The 13,281-nt window shown below is 49.3% G+C and overlaps 1 protein-coding gene across 1 annotated transcript; it reads left to right on the forward strand.

The window, feature by feature from the left end:
* Positions 1 to 58: 58 nt before the first annotated feature.
* On the forward strand, positions 59 to 12,591 carry POU2AF2 (POU class 2 homeobox associating factor 2). Its single transcript, XM_027785482.2, has 4 exons — positions 59 to 6,179; positions 10,386 to 10,428; positions 11,183 to 11,478; positions 12,050 to 12,591. Exons 1-4 carry the CDS (start codon positions 6,027 to 6,029, stop codon positions 12,455 to 12,457), a joined length of 900 nt encoding a protein of 299 aa, XP_027641283.1. The 5' UTR covers positions 59 to 6,026; the 3' UTR covers positions 12,458 to 12,591.
* Positions 12,592 to 13,281: the final 690 nt, after the last annotated feature.

Here is a 13,281-nt window from a genome sequence, read left to right on the forward strand (position 1 = left end):
AATCGCCGCGCAGGACCCGGCCGCGGGCGTGCAGCGGTCGAGCGGGCCCGGCGGGAAGCGGCGCCGCCTCACCGGGGTTCCTGGGCGCTCGGGGCTGAGGCGCCGGCGGGACTGGGGCGCCTTTGGGACGGCGGAGCCCCTCTCCCGGGAGCCGGGACCACCCTGGTGGCGGAGGGGCCACACCTGGCGGCAGTGGAGCGTGAAGGCCGGCACAGGCCGCAGCAGTTCTCTCCGGTGCGTTCAGAACGTGTTCCCCGGCCGAGGGTGAGGGTCCGCTGCCGGCTGCAGCCGCTGCTCGGCGCCACGTAGGCCCCTTGCTCAGGCAGGAGAAGGCAGGTTGAAAGGAAAATCTGAATAAAACAAATACGCATTGAGCATTACATCTGCTTTTCCAGGCTTCTGTAACACAGGAGAGACACGATCCTCAGGAATTTTGCTTTGGCACAGGTAAAGGCCATGCTAAAACCAAAGAGATGTACTAAATGTGCCACAAAATGTGGGTTGAATGTGCCAGCACACAATCTGCAGCTCCTGCCACACACACCGGCTCTCCTCTCTGATGGGAATGGAAAGCACATGACCAAATTCACTAAATTACAGAGAAAATCGGGGTCTGATGCTTTTTCAAATGAAAACATAGTATAAGATTTATCTCTCACCTAAAGGAAGGCTGGCTGAGTGTTTAGTTTATCTCTGTATTCTGCAGGATCTGTTGTTTTCAACATCATTATTTTCTGATCAGTACAGAAAACCCCTGGACCGGCTAGAAAGTGCAAAGCTATTGGCTTGGATGGGGCCGGGATTCAGCTCGTCTATTCTAACCAAAGTATATAAATATCCAGCACGGAAGACAGAGCTATCCGGGAAGCCTGCCAGGAGGCAGGTGGCAAGCAAAACCTGTTGGTGGGACTTGACACCTGCCCAGGCTCTCCCAACTTGCCTGGCACTCCCTGCCCATTCCATCACCTGTCTGCTGAACCCAAGGCACCTGCGGCTACCAGGACGGGGTGTCCAGGAACGGCCAGGACACAATAAGACTTGTTTTACACAAGAGAAAGTACATACATGGTGAAAGACTGTATACGGGAGCTTGAGTCTTCCATGAGCTTGATTGTGTCATGTCCTCTTGGTCCTGAGCTTTGTGTCTGAGCTGGCAGAACACCCAAGTCATTCTGGAAATTAAGAATACTAGGAATGAATAATGAACTATGCACAATTTATATAAAGAACAAAGTGCCCGCGCTTTCGTTTGTCCAAGAGTTGACAAACATTCAGAGACCCTCATTACTGACTTTGAGGATGCACTAAATTCTTGAATTGGTGACGTAAAGAATGTACTAATTATCTTTAAAAAGACACCTGGTCCTAATGATATGAAGAAATTGTGTGGAATAGGGACAGTAAGTTAAGTGTAAATATATTTACTCAAAGAATGTAGGTATAGTAATTAGGTCATGTAACTATATAGTTTATGAAAGGAGTCTGTTTCTCTTTCTTTAACTTTCTCTAACAAGGGGCCTGTTTATAAGTTATCTAGAGGGAGCGACTGAAAGAAACAAGAATAAGAAACAGATGGTCGACAAGGACATAAATTAGCTCAGACCGATAAGAACACTGCAAACTTACAAGACCACCACATTCCAGGCAAAGGGTGAAAAGTACACCATGAGGAACACCTACGGCCTTCCTCCCAAAGACCACTGCCCATGTCCCAGAGACCCCTGCCCACAATTCTTGGAAGAATTTGCACAAGCAAAGGACTGATAAGCTAATTAACATACGAAGTGAGAGTAGGCAGGTTTAGGTAGTGAATATGTATAGGCGTTAATTGAGTATTCATTGTTTTATTGTATGAATGTGAGATAATTCGTCACTTCAGGTGTGCATGACTTTGGTGGAGCAATCCCCCCATGCACCCAGCGCTGCCGAATAAAGATAACCTCCACTCTTGAAAATTGGTGACTGATTCTTTAAATCAGGAATTACAAAGGATGCTATTTCAGCTCTGCATTCCCCACTTGCCTTAATGGCCTGAGCAGATGCAGGCTTTCCCAGCTGCTGCTCTCTGTATTTTATTTTTCTTCTGAAGGAAAAGAATAATTACACTTAAAAAACTATAGCCTTCCCCAGGAAGGCAGTTCATATGACAGGCCAAATTAACCTCTGGGCCAATGCTGGGGAAAGGACGTGGAATTACAGAGAGGGACAGACCTTACCTAATAGACCCGCAAGCTGGCAGCAGACTCCACAAGAGGAGAAATATTTAATTATGAGGAACATATTGGCGCCAGTCTTGTCCTGCTCATGTAAGACGAGCACAGCAATGCTGTGCACCAGCCCACTCTACTTGTACCAAAAAGCTCTCGAGAGTGTCTGCCTCATCACAGCCTGTCCTCACCATATTGATGGGTTGTGCTAGCCACCTTGCGGGGGAAATGGCACTCTTCCAGCAAGCGTGGATATGTTTCAGAACTACGATACGAGCGACGGTGCTTAAAGAAGAATTTAAAGGCTTTATGCTGCTTCTTGGTTCAGATGTTGCAGAAACAGACTTGCTACCGTTTGGAGGCTGGGAAGAGAGGAATGACTATAGCTAACCTGGCCCAGGGTCCCTTGAATCGGACTCCAGCAGCAGCGTAAGAACAGTTCCTTTCCTGGCTGCTGCTTCCCCTCCTGGCTGCTCAACTGGAGACCAACCTTAGACCTTCAGAAAGAGGACCTCTTGCTTGATAACAGAGAGCCAAACTCCAAACCATGCTCCCTGCCCCAGGAGCGCACGTGCGGGTTTGCTAAAGGATGCTCCTGCCAGTCCCACGAGCATGCTGTCCATGGCTGAGTGTTACCCCTCTTCCCACAGATGCTAGCGGATGCCATGCAAAGCCTCACAGGGCTCACAGCGTCCAGATATCCAGTGTGAATTGTGTAATGCACAAGCTAGCCGGTGGGATCCCAGAGAGACACTACTACTCCGAGTAAGGTCTCCTGTGTGCATCTTCCACAGCACATAGGTATCTCACACTACACACAAGAAGATGCTCTTGTCCCAAGCCTTGTTTTTCCAGCCAGGTTCCTCACCTGTAAGGAGATGGCTCATCACTGCAAGACTTACCAGCCTTTCACTGGAACTCAAGATTCTTCTGTCAGTAAACCGCAGTTTTCATCCATGAAATGTCAGCTCAGACAGGAAAGAGAGTCTTTGGGAAATGATCCACACTGACCATGCAAATTGGAGTGAAACACACATCAAGAGATTTGCATTTAAGCAAATCCCAAACAAGGTATCATGGAGACATCACTAAATTGCAGAAAACGTATTTCCATCAGGCTCAGCTGGAACTTTACCAGTGGAGTATGAGCACAGACCTCACTCTGTGCTGGGAAGCTCATGACGGATGGCCCTTCTCCAAAGTCCTGCAGAATCTGAGAGCTGGGACTTGTCAGCAGTGACAACAATGGAAACAGGTGAGTTCCAGCACCTTGACTTTTCTCACCATAAAGATGCATCATCTTGGAAATACTAGGGAAAGAACATACTGTGCTATCCTTGAGCTCATATTTTAAGAAAAAAAAGTCAGAAGAATCATCTAAAATCAACATGTGGCATCTTTAATGTCCCAAGAATTTAGTAGTATCTATTAGCATGTTCCACCTTCTCTAGACTGAATTTATATTCCTTCACAATGCAATTTTCCCAAAAGGCAGTTAGACTAAAGTGATGTGAAATATGATTTCATTTGCTTGAAAATTATATAAACTTAGGCCTAAATTAGCATTCCCTTCTCTGATGCTGCCAATAGCGAAGTTATGTGGAGTTGCAACAGCTCAGCATCAGATCCTGCTGAATAACTCGCTGAAAGCAACAGGTTTGGTTACGTGAGGCTGGACGGCTAAGTTAAAGCCAGGGTTAGAGGACAGAGCTGTTACATCACATACTTTTAAGAATTTGAGCAGAGGGCTAACTGTGGGTATATGAGTGAAGTCACTTCAATAGCACAGCACCCGCGTGTAAAAGTGAGAAGGTGTGGAAGTGTTTTTCTTTACGTCTTTAGACCATAGTAAAGAGGTCAGGAAAACAGGACGGCAGAAGTGCAGAGCATCAGACACTTGCTAGAAATGGTCACGGAGAAGCAAGGTCAGTTAATACAAGAGAGGTTGTAAGACTTGGCAATATCAAACTACAGAATAAAAGAATAAAAGCTGCTCACAGCTTTTCCAGCGACACTATTGTAGAAATATCCCCATTCTGAAAATTAAACATGACTGCCTCCTTGGCATCAGTCCTTCTCCAGAAATTCTGTTCTGAATCAAAGCCTGGATGCAGCTAGCAAAGGCTGCACAAGTTATCACAGGTATCAAACCATACTGGAGCTCAATGAACTATGCTGTACGGTTCAGTTTTCTATCAAACAGCAACGCTGTTACCTCTAAAGGAATTCTCATGCAAAGATGTGAAGTTTTCAACGCAGAAATGTAGCTGTTTCTGACACTTACACCGGCTCTACCGCAGCTTTTGAGCTCCAGCTACATGTGCACGCTGGGTGCCCATGCTTCCAACTGCTCTCAGTAAAACAGTCCTGAGAAGGCACTACGGGAGGGAGATTTCTTCCTTGAGCCATGGAAATGAGAGCCTCACTGTACAGATTCTTCTCAGGTGCAAGAACTGATATCCATTTCTGTCTCTGTCCTGGCTCGTCCACAGATACTCGCTAGTTGGTATTCAGAGTCAGCATTCACCTCTATTTTGATCATAAGATTTTTGGGGTACTGCCTCTTGCAATGCTTGCCTTGTGCCCAGTCTTGGCTGAAGTCTCTCCGATTGCTACTCAAACACCAAAACCAAGTTGCAGTTGCCCAAAATTGCAATTGCTGTGGCCCAACAGAAAACGTTTGGGGTAACCCTAAGCCAGCACCGAGATTCTGTGTTGTTCAGATCCTCTCCTCTTCCCTTTCTAATCTCTGCACATGTATGTGCACCTGGGGACACAATGCCACATGCATGAAAGCGATAAATGGAGCCAAATGACACATCCTGAAAAGCAAAAGGGCAAAATGATAAATCACAATTTCAGAGATCAAACACATCAGCTGTAGAATGGCCGTTTGTGTTCTCTCAGGAGAGCACGGCTGAGTGTTTTCCAAGGGATTAGCTTCAAAGTTACCTTTTTCTCTGGCAGGTTGCAATGAAAGCCCGCATGGATGCTCCTCCCTGGTGCCACAGGTGCAAGCTCTCTGTTCTGGCAGGATAAAAGAGCTGTCCCTGGTATTGTACCTCATGCCTCTGTGCCCTCACTTGTGCCAAAACGCCTGTACACAAGGCAGATCTCGCAAAGCTTTATCTGGGCAGATGAAGAGGACAGATGCCTCACACCAAAAGTCACACAGACCCAACGGACAGGTTGTGCTTTATTCCAGGCAGGTCAAGATAAAGAGAGCCAGGCTTGCCATCAGCCTCTTGGGTGACTGTACCCCTTTTTGTGCTTTCCTCAACCTTGATAAAGCAGAGTCCCCAAGTACCTGTCTGTATTTGCTGTTGATACAAAGCAGACTGAGCAGTCAGCTCCTTTTCCTTTCCAGATCTGCACTGTGATTCACATCACCATTCAGAGGAGCTGCACCAGCTGTCCAGGGTATTTCCACCTTTGCTACGCTGCGATCAAAGCTCACAGAGCTACGTGCTGAAAGCCAGCAACTCCAGCAGGGCAAGGAGGGGCTAAACCACAGCAGCTCTGCTGAAAGCAATAGGGGCTGTATGGTTAAACCAAATGTTGCTGGCCCAAAAGGGAAATGTAGGATCCCCCAAAACCATCTGGCAGCAAGGGAGCTGCAGGGAAACCACTTGGCACCCAGTACTGAAATACAGGGTAGGGCACCTCGGTCTTTGCTTTCTGCAAATGAGCAGCCCTTGCTGTTGGGCTCCCAAGGGATGATTTTGTATTAACAACAGCAGTCTTATATGCTTCCTTCCTAACTTGGTGGACAGAGACGATCGATTCGCTTCTTCCACAACAACCTCTTCCAGCTGCTCTATGCATTCACTGAACTCCTCTAATGCTGGTTTCATTCCCTCAGTCCCTACAGATTTTGGCAAACGGGTGTACCAAGGAGTGCGAGTGAAACACACAGTCAAAGATCTTCTTGCTGAAAAACGATCCAGGCAGAGCAGTGGCTCCCGCTTCAGTGTAAGTCACTGCACTCCTCCTCCCCACCCCACTTCCCACCCCCCCACCCCCCCTTTTTTTTAAACCAGAAAAGTCATGTCATGTAATCCCTGGGTTTAAAGACAGTTTACATTGATTTCAGGGCATTACCAATACTGACAGGGAATAGCAAAAACATTTGCAACACTAGTGTTTGCCCCAAAAGATCACAGATGGCTTCTTGGTTTGTTTGGTTTTTTTTTTTTTACATCTGTGAACCTTTGAGGAATTAAAGTTGGTTGTGTTTTGTTTTTTTTTTTTAAGCAAATCAGTAATGCTAAATTTCTCATCCTTTCACATCCTCCATACGACACCTTTCCAAGGCAACTTCCTTTTTCACTAGCTACGCTTGAACGACTCAGTGCCACAAAAATAGATGCTCTTCCCTGAATGTTGTGCTCCTTCCAGCTCATCTCTGGCATACTAGAGTGCCAGGGAAGATGCTGTGATGTTATGGTCTGGAAAGAGGCCAAGCATCACTTTGTAAAAGATGATTTATTCTTAAAGTGGTCCTACAGCAACAGAAAACTTAAGTCAAATTATAGTACACCACACAGTTTTTTCTCAATCACTAGCCAGAAAAGCGATGCCGTCCCCAGAAGAGGACACGATATTGCAGGTGCCAGCAAGCGGCATCCAGTGGCCCAGTGCGCCATCGCCCTGGGGCTCTAAGACGCACCTTTACCAAGCGGCAGCACTTCACTTCCAGGCTGACTGGGACCAATAGGGCCACTGACAGATGAGGAGCTGCCATCAAGATGCTGAAAGATGCTGGGAGCAGAGACCTGAGTTGCTACAAGCAGAATGCACATATTAGGAGCTTTGATGCTTCCCCCTCACCCCACCCCAGACCATTTGCTTCAGGCTTTCTGCCTCTAGTGAAACAAAAAGACCTCAGAGGGACTTGTGAGTATTTTTCTGGCTGTTGCTTTCATGGATATTAATTCTATGCAACAAAACAGTCAGAAAACCATCATGGGCATTACCAAACAAAGCAAGATCTAGCCATAGGTATCTTCACAGCCTTCAGCTAATTCAGAGAGGCAGAAGACCCCCTGAGCCATGGGCAGTCACTGGAAAATACATGCTCCCACCGGTCAGGCTTTTAGGAAGGCTGTTTTGGGGAGCAGCAGGAAGCAACTGCTGTGTTTGCGCTCACTGAGATGACTATCATGCCTTACCTGCTCCCTTTCTGGAGGCGGAAATTTCAACAGCTGCAATCCAAAGCCCTAGGAACTGTAAAACACTTGCTGCTTGCTTTATTACCCTTTGCTTTGTATTCCAAAGCTTAGCAGTTGTGTGCGTCTCTAATGCAAAATCAGCCCTGTTGCTAATTCCCTATGAGAGACGAAAAATTATTGTGCAGGGCAAACATCCGTATTTGCTCGAACGTATCATGAAAAGAACAGCTGTAAGTGCAGCTCTGTTTATCTGACATAATATAATCCAGAATCAAAGCAAATGGCAGATAACTGAACACCCCTTTGTATATTTATGATGCAGTGTAATTTAGCTGCATCTTTTGTTCAAACGTGATCTTTGCTCCAAAATCAGTAAGCCTTTGTTGTGCAAGGGGAGGTCTGTGGAGGAGATCTGTGCTGCTAAGGAAAGGTCATCACTCATCAAAGCTGGGCTGCTGGGCTGTTCACTGAGGCAGCAGAACAGCCAGGCCCTGCACACATCAAACGATAGGAAAGCAGCATGTATGTACTGCGATGAAAACCACACAATTTGGGTTTCTGAGCTCCCAACAACACAGGGCAGAAGGGCTCGGTCCAGGGCTTTAGGGAGGGTCTGACCTTTCCCCCTTTGGCTCACCCACCACGTAGGCAGGAACCAGCAGTTACCCTCTGCACGATAAAAGGATTACCTCTTCTCACAGGGGGGGAAAACGGATGGGGACACAGGTGGAGCACTACGCCCAGCAGCATGCGGAGGCCAGGGACAGATCATTCAGCAAGCTGGCCGTCAGCAGCAAACCAGTGAGGTGCCTCATCCAGACTAAGCTTTGCTTTTATTGTTAATTTTTGTCACTTCAGCTGCTGTACTACAGGCTGGGCCCAGAGAGGAGATACACTGAAACCAAAGTATGGTCAGAGGGCACCATAGGTCCCCCATTACAGGGCCAGGCCGTTATTTTGACCTGGATCCTTACATTTAGTGCCCTGCCCGAGGCAGCCTTGTAGCTGAACAACATTCCTGGGTTACGAAGGCAGCGAAGCAACACAGCTCTCTGGAGGACCCCCAGCCAGGATCTCTGCCCCACCACCGTGTGTGAGGCAGGCTGAGACCAAGCTTATCAATAACTGAACGTGCTGTGGGCTGAAGTGATGCTAAACAGACACTGATGTGTTGCAGAAGATCCAGCTGGTGCTACAGCACTGTAAGGAAGTAATGCAAGGAGGAAATGAACTAATGGGCTTCAATTAAGCCAAGCCATTCATCGCCTGATAAGGAGCCAGGAGGCAAGTGAAATGTTGGTCTCTGCAAGTACCTGGGTGCCTGTGCCGGGGGAGGCCAAAGCAGCAGATGCTGCAGAGGCTCTAGGAATTGAATTAAGGCAAGTGAAGCCCTGGCAGCTAATTCAGCTCTGAGGCTATCCATCACAGGTGTGTGCGAGAGGACCTGCTGCCTGTGACACAGTCAGATAGTTTCACTGGCTGTTGAACAGCCAGGATCAAAGATGAGCTTGGACGCACTGGTAATTTGAAATGCTCCATACCAGAGGCTGGCAGCTGTGCTCAGGGACCTTCCTGTCCCTCCAGCAAAGCATCCCAGCTCTCATCACTGCAGCCCAACCTGTAGACAGCATCTGTGCTACCTGCACCTCCTAACTCAACGTTTTCCTCAAACACGATATTAGGGCTGCCAGATGACAGTTAAGACTGGGGTCTAAACACTAGCGCAGAGGCCTGCACCATTACTTTCAAAGAGGTTCCTCCTCAGCGAATGCAACACGAGCTGCGTAAAGGATAAGATGGCCATGGGCAGGCAGAGCAGGTGGTGGGATAAAACCCTCGAACCAGGAGAAGGTATTACTAAAGTGACCTGGATGCTGAGGGAGGGGTGTCTGCTGAGACCAGATTTGCATGTGGAGGCTTTAGCTTTGCAGGGCAGCATGTATCACCAGCTACGATCCTCACCGAGGTCTGCAGCTGAAAATGGCCCAGCTGGAGACAGGTGCAAGCCCCGGCCCTGACCCTGCAACGTGAACACTCTCATCTATCCGCGAGCCAAAGGGCTCCTTCCTGACACCTCCTCTCGCTCCCACAGCCCCTGTGACTTGTGTGGGCTCAGAGCTCATTTTCATGACAGAGCAGGGAGCAGCTGCAAACCTCCCTCAGCATTAAAAGGAAGTCCTAGCACTGGCAAATTTAATTCAAATCTAAACCTCTAAATTTGGTTGCTTGCTATGGCAGGAACCTCCTGTTTGTGCTATGCAAACCGAAAATAGCATGCCACCGCCGCTGGCCAGAGCGACAGCGCGGCTGAAGTAAATGCAGCTGTGGGCACTGCATTTCTGCTGCGTGGGTTCAGTGGTCCAGAAACAGAACTTGGTGAAATTGTGTGTCTGAGCTCTGCAGATGCCGTTGCCACGGTGCTTTGTAAGGAATTGACCTCTGTGAGCACCAGGGTCACTCGGTGCTAATTCTCCCTTGCCTAGGGACCGAGAGGAGGTTATTATTAGCAGTATTGCTGTGGCACCCAAGTAGGCCTTCTACACACAGCCTGCTTGGCCTGCTAGAATGGGCCAGCTAAAGCGGCTCTGTGGCAAGTAGATGCAGCACAGGAGAGCTGAGCTAGAACGTGGGCAGTGCAGAGCCTGCCCGTTTTGACCAGCCAAGAGCTCAGACACCATCTTATTGAGACCTCTTTTGTGCCAACACCAAAATCACTGCGGAGTGTTACGCCTGCGTCAAGGGTCCCTGCCAGTTATCAAAAAGAAGCCAGTTATCTTGATACTTCTACTGTTATCCGCTCTACACAAGACCTTCAAAATCTGTTCTTAGCCTCTATCTGCTAATACCTCAGAGGCCCCAGGCTTAAAATCTCGTAAAGCTCTTCACACCGATAGCACCGAGGCTCAAATAGTGTGTCTGAATTACACTGACACCTTCCCAAGCTCTGATCTTACAGAGCTGCCTTGCTTTGAAAAGACATTTTTTAACATATCTTTATCTTTTGCAGGGCAGCACCAGCACACCGCAGTCACCGTTTGTCCAAATGCCAGGTGAGGTTTTCCCCCACCAGTAAATAGCTTCCACGCGGGTGGGACAGTTGGCACTGCTGCTTCTCCAAAGGACATGAAGCGAGCAAAGGACTGCTGGGGCAGGGCCACCCCTCAGAGAGGGGGTCCAGGAGGAAAGTAATTGAAAGAGTCAAAACAGGAGCAGCGGTAATAAGAGAAAGACCCCTGTAACCTGGTATGAACTTCCCAAAGAGGGGAAAGAGAGGTAATTAAAGCAGTTCCCACCTCTTTTGATAGTGGTGCCGTGCAGAACCCCTTCTTTTCCCTCTGCATCTTCCAGTTTTCCCTGGAGCTGAAGAGAGAAAGTAGGAAACAGGAGCTGACCTGTTTTGTTGCTTGAGCTCTTGAGCAGGGAAAGAGGAGTGAGGCTGGAACAGATGGCAGGTGGTTTTGCAGCTGTGACCCCATCCTCCTCCACGAGGGCTGTAGCAGAGCACGGAAGAAGCAAAGGCTGGCAAAACTAACCTCAACCTCCCCCAGGCTCATGCTAGAAGCTTCCCAAAATACATTTGGCTTGCTGCAGATGGAGGTCATCAGCTGGATCAGGGAAGTCCGAGGTGCTAAAAGCACTTGGGCTGACACACCTGTTTCAGGAGAGGCTTGACTCCTGCCCTGGGTGATGCTAGAGGGAAAAGGGCTCTCCTTTGCACCTGCAGAGGTACCCGTAGCTCTGTGGCACCCCAGGTGCTGCTGTTACAGTTTCCCTTTAGCCAACCTCTTTTTCTGACCACCACAGGCTTACCTACCATGGCTGGCTACTGTGGCGTCAGGAGATCCTTCACAACTGAGTTGGATTTCCACAACACAAAGCAGTTTGTCAGCGATGTCTGCTTGTCCCCTCTAGGGTCCAAGCCTTTCTCGTGCGATTCCTCTGCCACTCAGGGCTACCCGGCACTTCTGGACCCGTATCTCACCGACCAATACGGGGATTACCGTGCTACTCCCCTCACAGCTGGTACCAGCTCCTTCTTCAGCCCTTCTGTGCCCCCTCTCCTGCCATCCTTCCCTAATGACACAGCGCACTTCCTACTAGTGAGTGAGCCTATGGCTGTCAGTCACCCGATGAAAGATCACCCAGCCTAAAGCCGGGGTTAGGTCCGGGGGACTCGTGCGGGAGGGACGTGCCTGTTGCAGGAGGCAGCCACGGCAGAGCACGCAGCAGTGGGGCAGGGCTGAGGGGGAAAGTTTTTTTCTCTTTGATCCCGTCCTCTGTCTAATTGTGCCCTCTTCCTGTTGGAGACCAGCTCCTAGGTTAACAACCTTCCCTGCTCCCCAAAGCAACTACTCCATTAAGCTCCTTAGGTTTTTGGCTCCACGCTGTTGCCTGTCCCCATCCCTGCTGCTTCCACGGAGCCAGCCCCATTCACACCCCCAGGCCCTGCCGGGTCAGGGCTGCTCAATCCCACTGGGAGCCTGTTCCAGGCCTTTCCCGCTACTGGCAGCACGGATGTTTCCTTTCAACAGTTTTAACACCAAACACTGCCCTAGAGCAACAGAAACCCTTGTGAGTGCTCCCAGCTAGGCTCTGGGATATGCCATTACCACCAGGACAAGCTTTTATTCTTAAGGGTCTTTCTTGCCTTCTCTCCCCACTGCCGTGCAGAGGGAGCCCTGGGAGCAGACCTCACCCGACAGCTTCAACTTCAACCAGCCGGATGGGGTGTGCTCAGACCCTCTGCAAGCACTGCCTGCTAGCGCCAGCTGCCTCTCCTCACACGAGTCCGGAGGCGTTTCTCCATACCGAAGCTCAGGTTGGACCCCAGCCATCCCCGGAGCCCAGCCCTACCCTCTGCATCCCCTTGAAGATGTCCACTACACCCCCAGCTACGCTGCCACCTCACCCTACTCCTTCCCACCCTTCATTTCTGTGGCAAACGAGCTTACCTCCAGGATGAGCCACCTCACGGCAGAGCAGTCCTCGGAGACACCACCCCTTCATGATAACTCTGCCTGGGCAAAAGAGGATGGAAGTCCCATCTGGGGGACTTACGAAGGCCGGAGAACTTACTGATAAGAGGTAATAGCCGGAGGAAAAGAAAAATGGACCATTACTGCAGCAAATTAATTACTTGCACGCTTTTTCCTACAGCTGGTCCTTCAAACAGAGGATGCTAACAACATGCAATGCTTTATGCTCTGGTTAGAAACACAATCACTTGGAATCACATTAGAAATACAATCTTATAGCTTATATTTTATACATTTTTTTTTATATATATATAAGCTTATAATAGCTTATAGTGATGCCTTCTAGTGCCTTATAAAAGTCATTGCTCACAGTACCACTGTGCTACAAGTGAAATACATGGCCTGGAAAATATCTGCATTCTATGGGCCTTTCCTACAAACAAGGATGCCAGGAACTTCTTCTCGGATGCTGAGAAAACAGGTTGCTCTAAACCCTAAACTACATCTACAGAGCAATGTTACCAGAAGAGGTTTGGGAAGGCTGGGGAGCAGGTGGGGGCTGAGGGAAGCCCTCGTTAATCACACGGTCTGTATAACAGCATCTGGTCACCCAGCAGCGTAAACGTACGTCCCCAACGCTAGCCTGCTGTGCACGTGCCATCGTCTTGGGCAGCAGTTGCGGCCAGGGTAGCCAAAGTGTGGCACGTTTGAGCCCACCGCACAGAAGGCTACAACCAGATAAAGCCCACCACACTGCACCAGGGCTTGGCAGACAGCTTAGGGCGCTGGCAGGGGTGGCTGGGGCACTGTGCTGTCCGCTGATGTGCGCCCAAGGAAGCCTGGCCATCGCCATCCCTCCCCCCTGCAACGCGCAGAACACGTCGTCCCGCATTTCCCTCTCGCCCCGAGGAAACCAGGGAGCTGTTC

Source organism: Falco peregrinus, chromosome 15, assembly GCF_023634155.1.
Source record: "Falco peregrinus isolate bFalPer1 chromosome 15, bFalPer1.pri, whole genome shotgun sequence".
NCBI classification, from domain to species: Eukaryota; Metazoa; Chordata; class Aves; order Falconiformes; family Falconidae; genus Falco; species Falco peregrinus.

What these genes read in the sequence shown, in the direction of transcription:
- POU2AF2 (XM_027785482.2), top strand. Translation starts at nt 6,027, where the DNA reads ATGCATTCACTGAACTCCTCTAATGCTGGTTTCATTCCCTCAGTCCCT. An exon ending in ACCGTTTGTCCAAATGCCAG is followed by an intron (nt 10,429 to 11,182) that starts GTGAGGTTTTCC and finishes TGACCACCACAG; the next exon opens with GCTTACCTACCATGGCTGGC. An exon ending in ACACAGCGCACTTCCTACTA is followed by an intron (nt 11,479 to 12,049) that starts GTGAGTGAGCCT and finishes ACTGCCGTGCAG; the next exon opens with AGGGAGCCCTGGGAGCAGAC.